The sequence below is a fragment of the Serinus canaria genome, chromosome 12 (genome assembly GCF_022539315.1).
Source record: "Serinus canaria isolate serCan28SL12 chromosome 12, serCan2020, whole genome shotgun sequence".
Classification (NCBI taxonomy): Eukaryota; Metazoa; Chordata; class Aves; order Passeriformes; family Fringillidae; genus Serinus; species Serinus canaria.
The window spans coordinates 11584489-11605905 of NC_066326.1; the positions used below are offsets into that span (position 1 = coordinate 11584489).

Consider the following 21417-nt stretch of genomic DNA (forward strand, 5'->3'; position numbering starts at 1 on the left):
GGAAGAACCACAACATTGCTTTATTGGAACGACAGCGGGAGGAGGACAGGGAGCAGTGGCTACGACGCTGTGTCGCGGGCACAGAGCGCGGCGTAGCCAGAGATTAAAAACATGGTGATTTTATAGACAAAGCCCCAAGTACAGCTGTACTGCAGAGAACACAAAAGCTGCTGTAGTGACTGTGATCCTTATTCTGCTGTCGGTGGGGGCTCAGAGTTAGGACAGTCCTGGAAAGGGGGTTTATCCGACGGAGGCCATGATCACATCCACAGGAAGCTCCTCTGCACTGCGGGCCGTGACCTGCATTGTCACCGTGTCAGTGAGAACAAGGCGAGACCGCACCAGGAGGTCATGGCCACCCCGGAACACACCTGCAGAGAACAGGGGGAGGAAGGGGTGAGCACGTTGCAGGCTGCTTTCCTCTGCAAGTCTGAAGATGAACACTACTGCAAAATCTGGCAAGTCCTAGTACTGGGCCAGGAGAGACCCTAAAGCAGCTCAGTTCCCATTCATTGTAACATACCTGTGACTCCTGCTACTGTAAAACCCATGAAACCAAAGTGTAAAATAAACTCCAGGTGAGAAGAGATCCAGGATTGTCTAAGAGCTCTGGTACGCATCTGTTCTGCTGGGCAAGGCTGCTGTCTTTTCCACATCAGGCTCTCACTCCAAAGCAGGACGCCAGAGATCACAAGGACAGCAAATTCCACCCAGCTAACCTGGGTCTGATCCCAACATCCCCTCCACCACAGCACCCTCCCTGATCCCAAGACCACTTGCTCTGCACTGTAGAGACAGAAATCATGGCAGGAACAAATTTCAAAATCCAACCCAGAGCACAGTGGACTCCGTCAGGAACTCCTGCCCTGATTTTCAACAGGCAGCTCTGTGTAACCTCCCAGAGCTGCTCCTCAAGCAGAACCTCATCCCATAGCTCACCTGCCAGGTACAGTGTGTGAGAGTTCTTGTTATCTGGCACTTTATCTGACCGCTCACAGGGCTGCATCCCCAGGAACTTCACAATATTGCTCACTGCCTCTGTTAGGAAAAAAGCAATAAAATGGGCTCTGTGTCACAGATATCTTAACAGGGGCACATAAAGAGCACCTAAAAGTGACTCAAGCTCTCCCTACATGTAAGAGTTCACGTTCCTTGTCCTGAGGGACACAAACCGCTGGTCAGAATCATGGTTTTGGAGGTTACAAGGACGACAAAGGCAACACACAAAACCCCCCACCACCATGGGAGAGTTCTGTTATCTGATGTAGCAAATGTGCAACAGAAAGAAGAGGGGGAGTGAGTCAGACAAAGGCAGGAGGAGAATGCAGCTGGCTGCACTTACTGCACAGCCCTGTCAGCCTGCTCGCTTCTCTGGAGACTTGAAAAGGGAGGAGATGTCTTGCAGGAGACACAGGTCTTCAGGAGAAATATGAAAAGGCCTCAGGGTGAGTGTTTCAAACCCCAAGGGGCTGTTCAAGGGAGCACAGAAATGGCTACAGGACAAGGACACTCTGCAAGGCATCAAAAGAATTGAGTTTTGACAGGCTTGTGAATAAAATAGAAGGACTCTGATGGATGATAAAAGAGAAGAGGGTTTACCCCACCAGCCTGCTCACCAGCCTCATGTCTTCTGATGTTTTCATTTTTTATTACTGGTCTCAAGAAGAATGGTGGGAGTTCATAAGTGAGCTATGGTCTGTCTGCTTGGAAGGGTTAAGCATAAGAGCAAAGCAAGATATTCTCTTGCCTCCACAATCCAGCCTGGTCCCTACTGTTCACAAAACACTCACTAGTTTCTTTGAAACTGGAATTAACTTATTATGACAGTAACTACAGCTCCCTGTTTAACAGCTGTGGTGTAAAGCTTGTGAAGGGTTTTGCCCCATTAGCTTTTCTGTGACAGATCTAAAGTGAGCCAGACTGAGCCTCTGGACTCTGCAAGAGGGAAAATAAGAGCTCTGCTGTGCTCACACACCCTTCCTTACCTTCAAGGGTTTTAATAGCAGATAAAGTAAAGGTTTCTTCCTTTTCAAACTCATCACCCACTTCATCCCAGGCGGCTCCAAAGTTTGGCTTCAGAACTCGCTGGATGTGATCAGCCACTGTAACCTCCAGGTCTTCAAGCTGGAGGTAGAAGAGGTTCAAGTGAAACATAGTTGTTCTTAACCCTGAAATCCTCAGAGTGAACTTTAGACTGGATCCCCTAAGATCAGGTGAATGCAGAGACTGCCTCCACTTCCACTTCTGGTTTGCTACTGAGCAACTGCTAGGCCTGAGAAGGGCACAGTGATGCCATTTCCAGGGCTTACAAACCACGTTCCTGCTCCAAGCACAGCTCTTGGTCGGACAGAGATCAAAGCACTGGACAAATGGCCAAAACAAAGGGAAAAACAAAAGCTTATAAATAACTGCTTGAGCATTTGCTTCCCTGAAATGCATGTAAGCTTGTTTTTGCCTTTCTGGCTTATCATTTTGTAGGCTGGTACAGTGAGACACTGTCAGACATGTGCCATCACCTAACACTGGCACCAGGGTAGCTGAGCAGCTGCTGTGACTGCACCTGTGCAAGGCAGAACCAGACTTGTCCCTCCAGAGTATGTAATGAAGGACAGGCAATGCCCTGAAGGACACCAGCCTGCATTAATTCCAATGATTGCTGCAGAAAATAATTTCCTCCTGATTCTAGATGAAACACATGAAGAGTTTAAGTATCACTCAATTGCCTTGGTGACTGGTAGGAAGCTGAAAGAAGTGTTAACCTTTATGTTCCATTGTGAAAAACTCTCCCCATTCTTTCTGGGAAGACAGTGACTCACTGCACAGCAGTGCCTCTAATCAGATTCACAGCAGTGACAGGCAACGCACAGAAAACAGTCTCTGGAGCTAACAGGCCAAGCTGAGGCTGTGAACAATATCCCTAACTCTCCAAGGAAGAGAGGTGCTTCTGCAGCACCACTGCTTTCAGCAGTCTCAGTGCTGGGGAGGGAAGAGCTCCACCTTCCCCAGAATAAGAACGAGGATGGCAAGTTTCCTGTGCCAGGCAAGCCTCTAGACAATTAACTGTGCCACCACAGGAGCAACTTGTGGAGAGCAAAAGATGCCTGATAGCCCTCTGTCTCCATAACCCTGAGTGTGCCATTGCTGGAGCCCATAGGGCACAGTCAGCCAAACCTGGAGGATGCACCATGGCCTCCCAAAACATATATCCTGCACAGTCAGGTGTCCATCTACAGTGCAAGAGGAGAATACTCCAAATGAGACAAAGCAAGCTCTACAAACTCCCTTCTGCATCAGAAACAGCAAGAGCTCCCTCTACATGATGCTGCCCACTTTGGTGATGGTGATCACATCATTGCTTGCAGGGTCAGAGTTCAGACTGCAAAACCCCACAAAATGACAGCAGTTTCCATGATCAGGTACATGCCCAGCTTCTTACCACATACTCATCCTCATAACCCTCATCGTCCGTCTCGCCTGTGCTGGGATCACAGTCCTTGACAGTGAACTTCATCATGCAGCTGAACGTGCAGGCCACTGGAGACAAGAAAGCAAAGTCAGGCAAAGCTCACATTACCACCACATCCACACTCCCCTGAGGTAGAATGGGGTGGGAAGGTTTGGGGCAGCCAGGCTCTCCCCGTCGCTGTCAGCAGCACAGGCTTAGCCACTGACCTAGAGAGAGCTCTCCAACAGTTTCTGTCTCTCAAGGACAAGCTATTTATTTATAAAATTAAGCAAACAGTGATAAAGACAGGCTCATGATGGTTGTACAAGACCACAATCCTCAGATAAAGTGCTATTACTAATGAACCTCACATTGTGTTGGGAATATTAACTAAACATGTCCCATAAGCACCTTGTGAAGAGGCAAGATCCACATAGAGTAATCAGTTCCTGCGCCTCTGAAATGAAAGTCCCTTGCACTGCAATGCTGCAGCTCATTAATACCACTCAGCTGGGAGAGGAAGTGATGACTCATCCCTAGAAGATGGGTACTGCTGAGTGAACAGCAGCAACATGACAGCAGAGCAGTTCCAGAGCACAAACCAGGGAGACCAAAGCACAGGTAAAGCCTGATTCACGTTCTGGACAGTGGCAAACAGGGAGGGGGATGTTCAATTCAAACAGACATCCCATAAATTCTAGCAGTGTCTGAAATACCCCTTTGCTACTCAGAGCATCTGGGCACTCTCAGCATTTTACAAGCATCAGCCTCCCCATGTCTAACATAAAGAAAGGCTGAAGGACATGCCAGGGTGCACAAAAGACAACTCATCTGCCAGCTCTCACAGCCCAACTTGGCAGTACTACAGCACAAGGGAACCAGCAGAGGAGAATAAAGGCTTGACACGTACCAAAACAGCAAAGACAAGTCACACTCAGCATCACTCAGGGCTGCACCCATACTCAGGCTATAAATATCTAGCTGGGATGTAAGGTAGAAAGTGTGAGGATAAGCAATTCAGGAAAAAAGAGTGCAGACAGTTTACCTGCTGTTGGATCCTCTTCAGACAGTGCCACCAGTGTGTAGCAGGTACCTGGCTGGTTGTACACCAGGGTTTTGGCAGGTACATAGCCAATGACCTCATACCCCTCTGTTGGCTCCATCTGCACTGTGACATTCTCCAGGATCTGATCATTCAGGGTGTTCGTGCAGTCAAACTAAACAGGAAAGGGGAAAGCAACAACAGCTTGAAGCTGCTCACTACTCCTTGCAGAGCAGCCTTAGCTGAGGCACAGTGGGAGCCTGGTGTCAGCCCAAGAACCCCCAGCTCTCTGTGCTTCCATGGTGCACCTTGCTATCAGCTGGTTCACGACAGAGCAACTTGACTAAAGAGTGCTCATTTAAATGCTTTAGGGGAGAAACTAAAACCCTGCTGGGGAGTCCAGTGCTCCAACAAGCTTTTTTTTTAAGGAAACAAGACTTAAAATGAACCAGCACATACCAATCCAAGGCCTGTCCTCTGCAACTCAGGCAGGATCACAAATTCAGTGAGGGCAGGGATGTGTCAGATCTTGCCTGTTTCAGTTCCACCAGTTAGTATGCAATTTTTTCCTCCAATTTCCAGTCATTCCTGGTTAACTCTGCTCTACAGAAATGCAAGTACTGTGTTGCCTATGTCATCCCACTTGAAGCTACAGGGACACAGTGCCTTCACAGCAGATGGAAAGATTATTGTTTGCATGGCTTGAACAAGGTACAGCCTGAGCAAGTTTCAGCAAGCTTTGAAGTTTTCAGCAAGTCTAAACTTGCTGATTAGATTTTGTTCCAGCTGCAGTGCCAAATCTCTTAAGCTCACACAATTGCATCTGGTGGATGGACAACAGAAACAAAGGTCAACCCCTGTGGGGGCAGTGTAAGCAGTTCTGAGCTTTGAGGAAGGAGCTGGCTAAGGACAAAACACTGCTGCTCACAAGCTAGCAAAGGACTCTCTGTGCCTCAGACTCCCTGAAGCCCAGGCAAGGGGACTGGCACATCAATCCCAACATCCCACATATAGCAGCAGTGTGGTACAGCCAAAGCCAGGATGTACAGAAGAAAGCACCTGTGTACAGGCTAAAACAAAACAGCAGATGAAGAGCTCTCCCCCACTGGATCCCTTTCTTGGGTACCCTCTTCAGCTTCTCAGATGTAGTAAGCTTCACTCTTTCATGCTCAAACCATAGGCTTGGGTACTCTGAAGAAAGAACACAGATCCCCCTGCCAACTCCTGAGTGAGAACAGTCCCACTTAGTGCTTGTTGGATTTGACTGTACCTGTAATCATTGCTCCCCCACCCTTATTAATTTTCTTTGGGGTTCTGCTACCATGGATAAGAAACTAAGGACTAAACATTCCAGTGTCGTGCTTTGAACACAGAGTCTGGGTGCTGCATCTCTGGAAGTGTTCAGGGCCAGGTTGGATGGAGTTCTGAGAAACCTGGTCCAGTGAAAGGTGTCCCTGTCCATGGCAGGGGGGTTGACATTAGATTATCTTTAAAGTCACTTCCAACTCAGGCCATTCTATGATATCCCTGAGAGCTGTCTTCACAACAAAGCTCTTAGCCAGTCAGGAGATTATCTTCTGAGAGTCCTCAGCAGCACACCCCATAGCTACCCACCTGGAACACCATGTGGTTGACAAAGGTGTGCTTTGTGCAGCGAACCACATACTCTGTCTCCAGCTCTGTGAGGGCCACAGGCTCTGGGGAAGACTTGAAGAGTGGGCCCAGCCCCCGAAACTCTGGGATGGCCCCCAGTTGCTCTGAAATAGAGGACACAAATTACTGCCTTCCTCAAGACACAAGGAGATGTTAGCAGTGTCAAACCCCTTGTTTCAGCTGCCAGAGCTGCTACAGCAAGGAACTATCCATCAAATACTCATAAACATTCCCTAGAGACTTTTAAAATGAAAAAGAGTCATCCTTTTCTCATGACTACTGCAAGACAGAAAAAAGAGGACTGCAGGCACCCCAACCCTCCAGGAGTGAACAGCTGACCTTAAGTTGGGAGCTCATGTCACTCACTGCAGGAAGGTAAGAAGAAGCCAGAGGGGTTAAGGCAGGCTCAGCAAGAGGTGGCTACAGAGTTCTCACACACGGACAGAGGACAGGCCTTGCATCAGTTTACCTTGGAATATTTCTTGCCGTGTTGCTGCCACTTTCTCAGGCTGTTTCACTACAGCAACAGGGGCATTTTCTGCAAATGAAAAAGAAACCACTCAAACAAAAACAAACCCAAAAGAGTTGAAGGAGAAGAGTAAGAAATTACTAAATGAGAAAACAGATCAATGTCTGGAAAGGAATTTGACTAAGGAAAGCAAGGGAGCTCATTTCTCATTTCATATAGACTAGACACTCGTACTTGGCTTCCTAAGCAGCTTTAGAACTGCAGCAGCTCCAGTGAGGATTGCCAGCTACTACTATTATTAGCAGTTGGACTAAACTGAAACATTATTGTGAGAGCAAGCAGATTTGCAGGCCTTAGTCTTTCCAGGAGATGCAATCCCACTAAATTCAAATAGGATGGAGCCCAGCAATTCTCAGCAAGCCCAAAGCAGGGAAATCACTAGCATTCAGGGGACCGATTCCTCACCCGCTCTTTGCTCAATGATAGGAGCTGTTGCCAAAGGAACAGATTTCAAGTCAAAGGGTTTCTCAGAGGGCTCCAGGGTGTACTGATGCAGAGCCCTCTCCAGGCCAGGGATGGACACCGTCAACCCTGGGGACAGAAGGGACAGGTCACTGAAACCACAACAATGCCAGGTCTTTAGTTTAACTCTTGTTAGACCAGAAAGAGGTGCGGACTTGTTTTAAGGCCTTCCTGCAGTACCATTCAGGATGTAGCCAGCATTGAGGGCCTTCTGCTTCTGCTCCAGAACATTCAGGTAGAAGGTGGCTCTGTCTCTCACTTCATTGTCATCATCCATAACACACCTGAGGGGAAAGTGGAAAACTTTCAGAATCCACATGACTAAGAAACATCACAAGGCCAGAAAAAATATGCCATAGGGGAGATCCAGCAAGCTCTTAGTAATTTTATTAGAAAAACAGTAATCTCCCACACATGGCTTCTGTCCACTTTGTGGTGCTGAATGCACTGGTGATCCTATCATAGGATCACAGGTACCCCCTGCACCTTCTCAGACCCACAAGAGGAAGAGACTAGACAAGCTCTCAAGCAAACAGGGTATTTCACCCAGGATGTTGAAAAACTCTGAGGCCCAACTGACCTTCTCAGTAACACCAAGATACTGGGTAACATCTCTTCATTCTGAGCCCCAAACTTGGCAAGGGCACTTACAGCACCTGTAGGAAAAGTCATGAAAACTGAATTAGAAAGCAAAGGAATCAGCTGAAGTTTCCTCCATTTCTTGGTCTTGATCAAACATCATGTCAGAAATACCACACTAGTAAACTGTGTACATTAGTAAAACTGTGACTAGAACGAAGCAGAGGTGAAATAAAGTGCCTGCAAACCTTTGTCTAGTTTCAGAACCAGTGCATATTCCTTCCCACTTCTCAGCCACAGGCCGCCTCTTCCATCAATACTACTGCAGGATCTTTGCTGTATAAAAGAATCTGCTCAGGCCTAGAGCAAATCACAACCCTCAAAAGCAGAGGCATTCATAGGACAGAGAACTTTCCAGGTCTGTCACTTACCTGCCCGGACTTCTTCGTGCTCCAGAACAACTCTATTGTAGATGAAGCGGATATATTTGGAGGGGTTGTTGGTTTTGGGCCCTTCCTGCCCCAAGAGGTGGAGGATACGAGTGGCCAGCACAGTGAACTCGCAGTCCTCAATGAATTCACAGAGGTGAGACAGGCCTGTCTCTTTGCTCTCTGAGTTTTCCTCAATAATGCTGATGATGCAGTCCACGATAGCCCTCTTGTATTCAAAGCCACCCTGAGGAGCAAAAGGGAACTGCTCAGCTGGAAATATCAAAGTATTTTAGAGACTCTAAGCTAGCCAGACAGGAGAATCATTCCTTTGATAGGTCCCTCACACTCAGTGCTTTTTAATGTGTGCTTGAAAGGAGGAGGGCAGTAATTCTGCTCTCACTTTTGACCCTCTTTACACCCAGAGGGCCAGCTAATATTCCAGCTCTCTTGCGAGCTCCCTTCAGAATGGCTGTACTGGACAAGAAAAAAAACAGAGTCCTAACCCAAGAGTAAAAGGATTCATCTGGCTGAAGGGTTTTTATCTCCATTAAAATCCTCTGCTGCCAGAATTAGTGCTTAAAACCAGCCATATGGAAGCAGAAAAAACCCAACCCTCTCTCCTTTAGCACGAGACATCTGAAGATGAATCACAAGAGAAATGTATGAAGGATCGTATCTGCCACAGCAGGACACAGCAAATAGCTCCATTAGTGTGGGATGATAGGCAATCAATACCTCTCCAAGTACAGCCACAACCTGACATGCCAGTGATGCTTGGCAATCTTCAGACATTATTTACTGATGTCCTCAATAGGCACCAGGGGATTAAACTGCACACTATCCTCTGCCGATTACATGCACAGTGCTGGGCATTTGGATCTTTCTGGAGCTACTTCAGATTAAAAAAGCTTTAAAACAGAATGGTCTGAAGTACAAAACCACATTGAAAATGATACCATCCACCCACAGAAAATATGGGAAAGGAGAATGGTCCATTTCTCACAGGAGCAAAATGAGATGCTCCAGTTTGTTCCGAACTGAGAGGCTGTAACTGGCAGGAAGTGATGTCAGAGCAAGCAGCGGTGCCAGCTGTGCTACAGGCATGTTGGATCATTTAGAAACAGCATCAGCAAACCTCTGTAAAGCGGTCTTTCTGTGATTTTTGTCTGACTGAATGCAGAGAATGGTTATAGGTACTCGTGATCCCTTCACTGCCAGAGCACAGACACCAGAACAAAAGGGTCCCGTGTTATCAATAAATAGGTTGTTATCGAATCTTTGTGTACAAGACAAAACTTCTTGGAATTTGCTGTCAAAGTATAAAAGAAAGCTGGTTCAAATGTGAAACACACATGGACTGCCAAGAGATCTGCTGTTGCTTGCATTTGCTTTGAGAGTTAATAAACCCCCCGCCAAAAAAAAAATCACAGAATGAAAACCACACTAAAAATATGCCTGGCAGTATGCTTATAACTATTGTGCACAGCTGGGGGTTTCTGCAGTTAGACTGCAAACCTTTTAGAGAGGCTTTCACTGCACAGCCTTATCAGTAAAAGCCTGACTCTCATAGGGAGTACTGTTCATGTACACAAGCAAGGCACACACAGCTGTCCTGCAAACTCACCTCCTCCCGAAGCATAGTGAAGAGGAAGTTCATGAGGACAGCATGCTTGCGAGGGTACTTCTGACACAGAGCATTGATGGCCTGCACCACTACCACCTGCAGGAAAAGGGGGCAAGTAAAAAACAATTCTGTTTCACCCTGCAGGAAAAAACAGCTGAATTGTATCCATTTTCTGCTGGCCTCCCTAGGCTGGAAATCATGGTTTTGTATTTATTTATACAACAAATGCAGTTCCAGGAGGTACAATCCTAAGAATTGGAGGAGATAGATCTTTATGCACTGGCCAGCCCCTAAAGAAAGCCTACACCCACTGGAAAGAAGAAGGAAATTTGATTCTCAGAAGGCATCTCCCCAGAAGAGGGCTTGTGACTTTGGAGATGTAGGACAGAGGCATGGCTTAGGCAGACAGCCTCAAATATTTTGTCCTCCCTGCAAACATCTGCTGCTCCTGGAAGCAGCTCCAGCCAGGTTTAGAGCACACACACAAACATGGACAAAGACCATGAGGTTTCTTCAGGAATCTGGGTGTCCCTCCCACTTCCTTACTTTGAACTCATCTGAGATTTCTGACATGAAAGAGGAGATCTGCTTCATGAGCCGGTCAATGCTACTCTCACTGCCAGTTTTCAGCAGTGTGGTGATGGCCAGGGTGGCGATGCTGCGGTTGGAGTCTGTCACAAGGTTCTCCAGGTCCAGGTTACAGGCAGTCACAGCAGATGGGTGCTTCATTGCCACCTGCAGCAGCCAAGGAAGAATGAAAATCCCTCAGGAGATGCAAAAGGCCCAGTTGGGAAAACCCAGCAAAACTCACTCCTTCCTATAGAAATAAGCAGTATAGACTGCACATGAGGGACATCTCAGACAAACAGCTAATCTGGAGTTAAGGTAACAAGCTCTTGTTTCCTGCAGAATTGCACCCCTTGCTGGAAGAAAAGCAGTAGCAATAAACAGTCTTTTATTATTTTTAATTCTCTGATTTTGCTCTATATAGTAAGAAAAGAAAGCTATGAATTCCCAACAAAAATTTAGCCAGGCTAGCTGTGCAAAACAGTTCTGTAGGCAGAAGCACAGCAGTTACAAGACACTGCCATTCTCTCTTTTTCTTTTATAGTGTTTATAAGGAGAAAGGAAAAGCTGGAGCAAAGACTACCACAGAGCAGGCAAGAAGCATCACCAAAGTTTCATCCCTGTTTTACAAGGAGCTTCCTCACCATGGGAAGCTCTGAAGGGAAAGCCATAATACTAAGACTAGTGACATTCTAAGAGACCAGTGAAAATTATCAGGGTTTTCTTTTTTTCTTTTGTAGAGTGTTCTTTGAGGTTTTATTCCAGACAGAAAGCAATGATATGTAAGGCTGTAGCACAAGACAGAGGCTATTCACACAAAATCATCACATAATCTGACTGCCTTCTTCTGCAGTCTGCACCTCCCTGCACATCAGACACTACTGGAGCTCCCAAGAGACTGTCTCCTACCTTGTTGAGGGTACGGACAGCTGCGTATCTTAGTGCTGCTTTCGGGGAGCTGCAGAACAGCTGCAGAACTGCAAGGTGGGAAAACCAACACAGACAGATGTTTAGGCACTTTATTATTGAGAAGTATTTCATACCTAAAGCAAGAGCTTCAGTGAAGAGACAGTTGCAAGCATAAGGTAACTAGAAAAATGCTTAAGAAGCAATTGTGCCTTTAACAGATTCCTCCCTTCTTCTTGTTCCCTTTGCCTTTGTCACATCCCTGCTGAAGACTAACTCTTACCTACCTCCCCCTTCTTCCACAGTGCTGCTATCCTCTGCTGCTTGTGAAAGCCAAATTTATCACCTCGTCATCTTTCCTATTAATTTGAACTGCTGTTCTCCATTTCATGCAAACCCTGCTCCTTTCCCAGAATGGACCCATGAAGTAACCACACTTGAACACACCAGGAAATCCTTAACAAGAACAAAACTATCCACACACACCACAGGCTCTAAGCAGTAGCATAAAGCAACAAAGGATAGAGCAGCATAAAAAGCTTGAAACTACACAAGGCCCTTGTTTCTTGGGGCAATCAGCAGGGTCAACACAGGAGGCTCATAATTCCCTCACAGTGACCATAAACACCACACTTACCTGAGACAGCTGGAGCCAACTCCTTGGCAGTGCAGTTGGGCAGATTAACAATGGCAGATGCAGCTTCATACACCACCATCTCATGCTTGTTTCTCAGGCAGCTCTCAATGAAATCAAACAGAGGGCTATCGCGGCTAAGGGACAAAAAACCCACAAGATTGAATTAGAGCAAGGTACTAACAGAAATTAAGAATTCAGCAGCAGAAATTGGCAGGTCCCACAGCCCATGGAAAGGCAAAAGCAGCCATAAACCCACTCTGTCCCCAGATTTTGCAGTGATCATTATACTGTACTTCCAGCCTGCTTGACAGTCAGGCTGTTTTCTGAGAAGACTCCCTCTGCCTTACAGCCTAAAGGGAATCCCCCTCAATTCTCACATAATAGGAAATGACTGTATGCACCACAACTCTTATCCACCAGGAAGCCATACTGCCTACATGCTAGATAAACAATTACAGAAGACAGAGAAAATTAAGAAGTCCAGAGAAACAAGTATTTGATGTGCAAGCAAGACTGATAGAAGTAATCTCAAAACAACCACGAAGACATCCTATATTTTCTCTGCTTTTATCCAACAATAAGAGGGTAGAAGCAGCATGCTGCTCTTCAAAGACAGAAATAATGAGATGGCAAGTGAGCCTGCAAGGAGACATACGCACGACCAGGAAGTTCTTTCAGCAGGGCAAAGGAACCTGCTCACCTGCCAGCCTCCTCCTCCAGCAGCTTGCTGGCTATTCGGATCATCAAGCAGTAGGCAAACGGGGACTTGAGGCCGTGGCGTGTGAACTTGCTGAGCATCTTGTTGACTGCCAGGCGGTCGTTCTTCCGCACATGGTACAGCAGGCCCAGGGCATGGTACTGTGCAGGGAAAGAGAACGTCACAAACCCACGGTGGGTTCCTTCCCCCTTTGTCCCCTCTGTCGCCCAGAGGTGCCTGGCTGAGCTCCAGCAATTTGCTCAATGCCCAGCTGCTGGTGGCTATTCCCCTGGTGGAGGTGGGTGTCCTACCTGCACCATGATATTGTCACTGGAAGCTGCCTCCTGAGCCTCATTCACCCAGCGCTTTACCACATCATAACTGGTCTTCAGCAAGTGCTGGAAGGAGATGAAGCCACAACAACCCATTAGATAAGAATGGAGGAAGCTTTGGGAATTTCAGCTTTTATTAAGAAGCAATGAGCCTTCCCCATGAGTGTGCTGGCAGCAGCAATTTATAGAAGAACAAGGGATCAGCATGCAGAGATCTGGCCATGACAGCTGCAGCCTCAGGAGGTTGATGATCTCTAACAAAGTCAGTGCCAGTCCCTCAGTTCACAAAGACAGGAATAGCAACAAAATCCTGAAACTCCCAAGATGTCCAGTCCCACCATAGATGACCGCTTCCCTGCTTGATTGTCCCTCAGGCCTGTGCTGCAGGAAGTACATACCAAAGAAGACACGAGAGCAGAGCTGGACACACTTGGCACTTTGTCAACAATCGCCTGCTTCATGTAGCGCTCAATGGCCTGCAACATGGTACTCTGCAGGGAGAGGGAAACAACACTGATATGGGAAAGCTCTTCTGAGTGTGAAAGGCATGAAAAGCAGAGTGGAAAGTGGGATGGGGTAGAGTAGGAAAAAGTGAAGGGCACAGAGCTGCCCCATGGGAAAAGCAGCACTTACATCAGTGATCTGACAGAGTGCTCTCACAGCAGGGCCTCGGTAATTGTCATCCTTCCCAGTCATGTCTTTGGTTAAGCTGGGAAAACAGGAAACTCTCAATATGGCACTCCTGAGCCAGCAGCTCTCAGGTGCACACACAGTGCACACAGAGCAGCAGGCTGCCAGCATCTCGGCTGAATGCCAAGCAGGCAGCTGCAGATGTCAGGCAAATCCCACTGGGGTGGGAAGGCAGGAGGAAAAGATCAGTACTCAGGTCCCAAGCCCATCAACAAGTTGCATGGGCTCCTGTTCACCAAGTGAGGCTGGAGCACATGCATATACACCTGAGGCATTTGTCCTTCCTACTAAACACTCATTCCTGCACTTTTCCCAGGGTCCTGGTCAGTGTGAGACCATCTGTGAAGGGCCAGGAGTTCATGGTATTACAGCACCTGAGAGTGGCTTCTGCCTCAGCCCTTTACAGACCCCGTACCAGCGTGCTCCTGACTCTCTGACAGGACATTTGACTGGCATGACATCCTAGATTACAATACAAAGATGTATTCTATTCCCATCCTCAAGAGCTGTTGAAACCAGGAGGGGCACTGGTTTTTTACTTATTTCCTGTTAATGGGCCCATCAATGCCTTGCCAATGCTCAGAGATAACTCCCTCCTGGAGCCATCTCCGTTTAAGGGTAATCAAGGACCCACCACATGACTCAGAGTGATATCAGCCCATTGTGAGATGCTCTATCCAGGGGAGAAGAGCTAAGCATCCCTACCTGGATATAATCTGGGCTTTGGGACAGAACAGGCAGCCCTTATCCACTGGTTTCCAGAGGACAAAAGCGACCAGATCTTTTCTACAGGATCACCACTTCAACAAGACCATTTCATCTGGACAGCTACCACCACCCTAACTAGAAAAGTGTCAGGTTGTATTCTGACTCTGTCAGTGTTTTTTTTTTTTTTGCTTTTGCAGAATTGCATGTATTTGTTTTTTTCACTTTTCCTAATAAATTGTATTTATGTATGACAGAAATGTAAATTTCTGACTTTGAGTCTCTCACTAGTTTTGCTTTCAAACCAGAACACATGATCAGCAATTCAGGAATAACTCACAGAGGGGAATTTTGTTGCCTGGTGAAGTCATATTCAGTGCTGCTACAGGAGAAGTAAATCCTTGTTTACCTGTTGAAAGCCTTGGGATTTATGCCAGAATTCGTCAAAACATTTCAAGGCATTCAGACAGGAGTTAATGAAAAAGCCTTTGCAAAAGGGGAAAAGCCAGCAGCGCTACCATGTCATGTAACCAAGAGACACTCCAGACATCCATGGGCATGGGATATGGGGACACAGCGTATTCTGCATACATCACTATGAGTTTAATGTCTGTATTTTATTGGTCTTTTAAAAGGAAAACTTCTTCCTCACCAAGGGCATTCCCTATTGTTATTATTCCCTGTGTTATTCCCTCATCACCCTGCTTAGGGACTACTTCAAGAAGCTGGACAGACATTACTGAAGAGCATGTCAATATTACAGCAAGAAAAGTGACGTGACTGACCTGCTAGTAACAATGATCACATCTTCTGCAATAGAAGACATCTCTTTGATAGTGAGGTAACACATCCTGCGAAGAGTTGGCTGGCAAGGAAATAAGCAAGAAGAACATCAGCTGAGATGATCCCAGATAGGAAGGGATCTCAGTTTCCCCTGCTTACATAATTTTATCACGAAGATCATAAGAACTTGATACCTTCAGAGTGCGTCACTCCCTGAGTGTGAAAGATGTACATAATCCAGACTGATTAACAAAACCCCTCTTCCTCTTCTAAATCCCTCAGTTTTAGGGTGAGGCCACAGAGATACCAGATTTAGCTGGATCTACAGTTTCATCTTCCACTTGTCATTCATATGAACCAGGAGAAAGCCTTGAAACTATTTGCTGGTTTGGTGGTTTGAAAGCCTTGCATTGCTCCAAAATCAAGAAAGCAAACAATTTATATTCCTGAGTCTGGGAATTTCTGCACTGGTCTCATGATTTTAAAGCCTTGCAGTTTGGGGGACAAGTAATGACAGTGCTACTGCTTTGAGTAGGCACTAACTCCCAGCCTCCTCCAAACACACAATTGTTGACTCTCAGCAGGATATTTCAATGCTAGGCACAAAACACAGTAAAATCCACCTGTCTACCACAATCTCAGAGTTAAGTGGCAATTAAGAGAGAGGAATCTCTGCCTCAAGAGCAGTGCATACTTCAGTTAAGCTGCTATAAGATCTGGGAAGGGCTAGAAAGCTGATCACCATTTCTAAACTTTCACCCAGCTCTTCCCACTCAGATCAGGTAGCTTCAGACAGGACAGAAAAGCTGATTGTATAAAAATGTGTATCTCAAGGGACAAATTGCCCCACCAAGTAAATGCAGAAAACTAAACGCAGACTTACATCATTGGACTGAAACAGCTTGGTCATAGCAAAGAAGGATTCGGTGGCTTCCATGACACCAAGGTGCTCCCCCTAGTTGTGTGGAAAGAAGAAAGGAAATCCCAATTATCACAACCAGCTTTGGGCCTGATACACGTCTGTATAGATGTGTATTTTCTCGCTCTTACCTGGTTTATGAGATACAAGATCTTGGTGAGGATATGAGCACATTTTCGTGGGTTTATGGGAGTCTCATTAAACACTCGAGCCTGGAAACAAAGCACAGACAAGCATTGACACTGACCCCCCCTTGCAAACATTGTCCTGCCTGTCCCAACTACACATCATGAGCGAGGTATGGCAAGATACTTAATGACTTTGGCTCAGATTTCCTTCTAATTCCTGTTAAACATGGACCCTTTAAACAGCTGGTTTTGCAGTCTGGGATTACAAATCCAAGAGCAATAGATGTTTAAAGGCTAAATTCTCATCACACTTTCACCCACACTGGTCTGCACTGTGTGCTAGTTAAAACACCACTCTTCTGACAGACAAGCTTGAGCTTGTTGAGACTACAGGAGCCAACACAATTCCCAACCTCACAAGCAAACAGAGAATGCTGAACCAACAGGGGCTGGAGATTGAGATGTTCACCTGCTCTTGAAAAGAATGGCATTTCTTCAGAGAAAATTCATAGAACTGTTTAATAACCACTCACACCCCTCTCACTAATATTGTCATCCACAAGACATTTAGGGTGTCCAAGGCCACTTTCCCAGTCTTCCTGGTTTGGGGTGAGTTTTCCCAGAAAATTTTATTCCTTTTAATACTATTTATAGTTCACAATCTTTAATTTGTTACAGAGACCATTTCAACCTTCTCCCTTTACCTGTCCAATAATAAAATAAGAACTGTTGCCCATTTCTTTCAGAGCAAGCAGGACTGTAACAAACCCTCATTTTCTTGCTGAAGTTCTCCAGAGACCTACTCAAGAGAGGGAGAGACTCTATCCAGTGGGGTACAGAGAGGAGATGGTCTGAAGATTTACCTCTTGCAAGACTGCACTCTTCTCCAGGTGCTGGAATGGGTTGGAATTCCCACCTGCAAAACAAAAAGAGTAAAAGTCTCTCCAAGGATAGTGCCATGGGAAAGCAACTTTTTAACCATGCCAATACTTTAAAACCAGTCTGAGCATTTTGGGATGATTTTCTTCATGAACACCACGCAATGACAGCACCCTCTTTGAAGTAATACTAACTGGATGTCTTCATGGCAGGCAGGGAAGGCAGAGCAGATGGACATTCTTCAATTTGCCATCCCCTCCAGAATAACTGACTGTGAGCTGAGGTAGACTGATTAGCTGTAAAACAACTGTGCCCCACTGTATCCCCAAAGACTATTTCCAGCCTGGGCTGGGAGCTTCCTGGCAGTTAGAGCATCAATAGGACAGGCCTAGGAACAAAAGCTTAGACAGAAAGAGGTACTACTTGCCAGACTGGTGAGTCAGGAGTGTTTTATCCCTCCCATATAAACCAAACAAAAATCCACCAGTAAAGTATTTTTGGCTCTATCACTAATTAAGAGAACAAGACAGCAGACTAGATAGGCTGGACACAAAGTAACTGTTATTGTTCCACTTAACAAAGTAAATTATACTAAATAATTAGAATTCTTCAGCAATTAAGGATGAAATAATCAGAGGGAAAAGCACTATCATTCTGCATGTGCTCTATTAGATTGCCTCCCAAGCATTTGCAAGCTGCAGCTTTTCAAAAGCTGCTAGTTATTGATAAGCAGGTTTCAATTAGAATCTGTGCTCAGCCTGGCCCTGGGACAGAATGCAGCCTTTTTCAGGGTTGTTCTAGTGTTTGTTCCAAAGCCTGGTCCACTAGAGAGAACATCTCCTGGGCCAAAATCTGACCTGACCCAAGCTTGAAGCGTGCCAGGCTGGTGCCAGGGGCCTTTTCTAGAGTAAGCCTTACATACAAAAGCAAACACATCTGCACTCTGGCTCCTTCCGGGTTCGTAAAATGCCCTCCTCTGGCTCAGGAGAAGTCTGCAAAGGCAGCAGGTGGCTGAACAAAACACAGACACTTATGTGAGGTAGAAGAGGTAGAAGAAAGCAAGGGGAAAGAGCAAAAATGTATTTAGTATAAGTATGAACCAGTTCTAAGATAAATATGCTAATGTGTTCCAAAACACCTGCCCAGTGTTTCCATGGTCCAGCATGTCTACAATCCTTAAATCAGCTATAAACAGCACCACATCACCTCTTTATCCTTCATAGTGCTAAGGATCCTGAAATACAATGTACATGGGGTCTCAGTCCTCACAGCACCCTGCATCAGCTTTCTTTCAAGGAAAGGGAGAAAGATGCAGGGAGGGCAGAGGTTGTGTGTTCATGAAGTTCCTAACATTGGAAAACTAACAACAATTTATTCTGATTTGTAGAGAAACATAATTTTGTGGCCAAAATGACATGTCAAAGGGAGTGGGAGCAGGTCATCCAAGGCTAGCAAAACCATACAGGGAAAGCAAAGACACAGAAGCCAATTAACTGGATCCGTCCATCTCCTGCCAGCCCTAGCCATAGGTGATGTCAATACCTTGATGGGTGTGGCAAGGTACAAATGAAGCCACCAAAGTTAAAGCCAAGAGCAATTCCCCTCCAACAGTTGCCTCACTAAATTCTCTGCTTATCAAGATGTCACTAGAGGCCTTGGAAAAGGGAAACAAGGGCAAAGCATTGAATGCCCATTAAGATGAAAAGAAAGCACAGTCACACAGAATAATCACTAAAATGTAAGCGGAATCAATTTGCTTCAGGACACACTGATTTGTTATGCAGAGCAAGACGTGTAGAAAGCTTCATAGGAAGATGAAAAAGATACCACAAAGCTAAACCAATTAAGGAAACACTGTCTTATGATGCACTGCTTCCACCTGAATTACACATCACATAAAATATCAACCTCTTCCTTACTAATCGGCCTAAAGTTTTGAAAACTCAGGCAATCACTTCATGTTTCCTTGGTGCTCTCAGATTTTCTGATCCATCGAAAGTAGCAGTGATTGTGGAGCCAGAAACGATGAACTGGATTCTACCTGGCTATAGCACCTTGTTCCAGAGCTGGGCAACTGTGAACAGGGCTAAAGCGCTCAACATTTAGTCTCAGGCTCTGCACCTGGTGATGTGGCAGTAACCTCAGTGTGCTGTGCCGATGCAACCAGTTTATCCTCCGGCTGCAGCTGCGAGAAGGAGGCAGCAGACTGCTCTAGTGCTTCCATAGTGCTCCCATAGTGCTCCCACAGTGCCCCCATAACGCTCCCACAGTGCTCCCCACCGGTTCTATGCACACCAGCAAGCCCCCACCGCCAAACTGGCACCGAGCCTCCCCTCCCAGCTCCCTCTGTCCCTCACAGATCCTCATTTCCACGGGAGGGGTCTCTTTCCTCACAGCTCTCCCCGCAGCCACGAAGGGGTCCCCCCTCACCGATGCCCTCCGTACCCACAGAGGGGTCTCTCCCCTCACAGCGCCCTCGGCCTCCCCTCACCCGACTCCTCGTCCTTCTTGTCGAACTTCTTCAGCATGGTGCTACCGAACGGCCTGTCGCTGCCGCCCTCCCGTCCCGTGGCAGTGGCAGTCCCAGCCTAGGTCCGATTTCGATCCTGATCCTGATCCTGGTCCTGGTCTCGGCACGGCCCCCGCCCCTTCCTGCCCCCGCCCTTTCCTGCCAGCCTGTCACTGGCACGGCGGCCTCCGCACTGCGCAGGCGCAGACCCGCCCTCCAGGACGTGTGCAGGGCGTGGCGCGGAGCCGTGACTGACAGGGAAGGGGCGGGGGCAATCGGCAGCGGAGTGGTCTGATTGGCGGAGGGCGGGGGCGGGGCTGGCGGGGGTCCGGGTCGTGGTCAGCGCTGGAGGGGCGCTGGCACTGCAGGGGACACTTGGACACCGGGGTTGCAGGGGACACTGGGACACTGCTCGGTACACTGGGGCTGGGAGAGCACAGGGCAGGAGGCACTGGAACCAGGGGAAACACTGGTGATGGGGCGTGGCACTGGGATCCCCGAGCTGGGCAGGGGAAGGGCACTGGGGAGATGAGGGGGCACTAGCGGCAGAAGCATGGAGGCACTCTCAGTCTCGGGGAGGACAGATGAGACACAGGGGCAGAACATGGAAATGAGGAGATCCTCGCAAGCTCAGCGTCTCAGGAACAATTGGGAGTGGCAGGGGAGAATCCCCTTCTAGGGAACGGACAGTTGTCACTCAGGCTGCCTGCCCTGGAGTGTCCCACTTGGATGCACCGGCTCTGGCAGGTCTTCCTAGGACCGCTGTCCCCCACTGCTACTGGTACCGTGTCTCTACCCTGGACCCCAAACTCTAGGCTCAGCCCCACAGCACACACCCAGTAGGTGCAGGGGGGTATCTCAAGGGGCCAGGCACTGCCCGGGCATCACCTGAGCCTCAGGTCAGGCAGGGATGGCAAAAAACCTTTTACCCACCTTGCCACCTCATCCCAACCCACCATCTGCTGGCACATCCCTTCCTGAAATCTGTCCCTTCCATGGAATGTGGGGTCACCCCAGTCGCTTCTGCCCCTTTCCCAGAGCCAGTGCCCACCCCACAGTGCGAGGGCTCACTCACCCTGCAGCAGGTAGTCATCGAAGAGCATGGCCGTGTCCCCCAGCAGCTCCAGTGGCCCCCCTGCAGGTGTCTCCTGGCCGCAGCCTGGCTTGCACCACCCTGTACTTTGCACGGGGCGGCCGCACTCTGCTCTGCACTGCTCTTATCTCCCTGCTGGGCTGAAAGCAGCAGCTCCAGTGGCACCACATGATTTCCCTGTTGCCCCAGAGCTGCTATGGGCTCCCTGGGCCACGGGCTGGCTCTGCTGTAGGTGCAAGGTCTGACACCCCTCATGTGGAATTTAATGACCTCCTGTGCTGGCCTTGGCCGAGCACATGCCCTCACAGCATCTCTGGAAAAAGGAACACAAAATGTGAGTGCAAAGGGGTGCAGAACAGGTATAAAGCACAAGCTGTGTTTGATACCACATTTTATTTTGCATGCTAACTCCAGCTTTGAGGCTTGGCCAAGTGTGTGGAGGATTTTGTGTTCTTCAGTCACCCAGAGAGAAGATGCACCCAGGAAAAGCTTCTTGGCTGGATGCAGCCCCTTTGGAGACATCTAGGTGGTGGATGAGCAGGGAGCAAAGCCAAGCATAGAAATCCCTGTAGTGCCTGAGGCTGGGACCAGCTGTGCTCAAGCACTGGCCAAGAAAAACCCAACTGTGTCTTCTCCAGTGGTGCTGAGATGAGAGTTATTAAACCAAATCCTCCCATGGCTGCTGCCTGTGCCATGAGGACCAGGAGAATGAGGTGCCATGTCCAGTCCCCTGCAGACACACCGATGCTGCTCCACACCTCCCTGTGCCAGCCCCACTGCCCTCTCCAGCCATGCTGGATCCCAGCC

General features: G+C 47.7%; 1 protein-coding gene across 2 annotated transcripts; it reads right to left on the reverse strand.

The window, feature by feature from the left end:
- Nucleotide 1: 1 nt before the first annotated feature.
- Nucleotides 2–20705, reverse strand: COPG1 (COPI coat complex subunit gamma 1). 2 transcript variants are annotated; one of them, XM_030228043.2, is made up of 24 exons: nt 20593–20705; nt 16993–17045; nt 16133–16213; nt 15966–16037; nt 15085–15164; nt 13538–13613; nt 13303–13395; nt 12884–12970; nt 12576–12733; nt 11876–12009; nt 11242–11309; nt 10312–10500; nt 9766–9861; nt 8142–8385; nt 7712–7787; nt 7312–7415; nt 7075–7200; nt 6610–6678; nt 6102–6244; nt 4491–4662; nt 3437–3534; nt 1986–2124; nt 940–1038; nt 2–371 (listed from the first exon to the last, which is right to left on the reverse strand). In XM_030228043.2, exons 1-24 carry the CDS (start codon nt 20618–20620, stop codon nt 241–243), a joined length of 2616 nt encoding a protein of 871 aa, XP_030083903.1. In that variant the 5' UTR covers nt 20621–20705; the 3' UTR covers nt 2–240. The 2 variants fall into 2 exon arrangements, with proteins under 2 accessions (XP_030083903.1, XP_009089333.1); XM_009091085.4 differs by lacking the exon at nt 20593–20705 and adding an exon at nt 19500–19692.
- Between the last annotated feature and the right edge of the window lie 712 nt (nt 20706–21417).

What these genes read in the sequence shown, in the direction of transcription:
- COPG1 (XM_009091085.4), bottom strand. Translation starts at nt 19,536, where the DNA reads ATGCTGAAGAAGTTCGACAAGAAGGACGAGGAGTCGG. An exon ending in AGCTGTTTCAGTCCAATGAT is followed by an intron (nt 15,165 to 15,965) that starts GTAAGTCTGCGT and finishes TTTCCTTGCCAG; the next exon opens with CCAACTCTTCGCAGGATGTG. An exon ending in CTGCTCTCGTGTCTTCTTTG is followed by an intron (nt 12,971 to 13,302) that starts GTATGTACTTCC and finishes ATCTCCTTCCAG; the next exon opens with CACTTGCTGAAGACCAGTTA.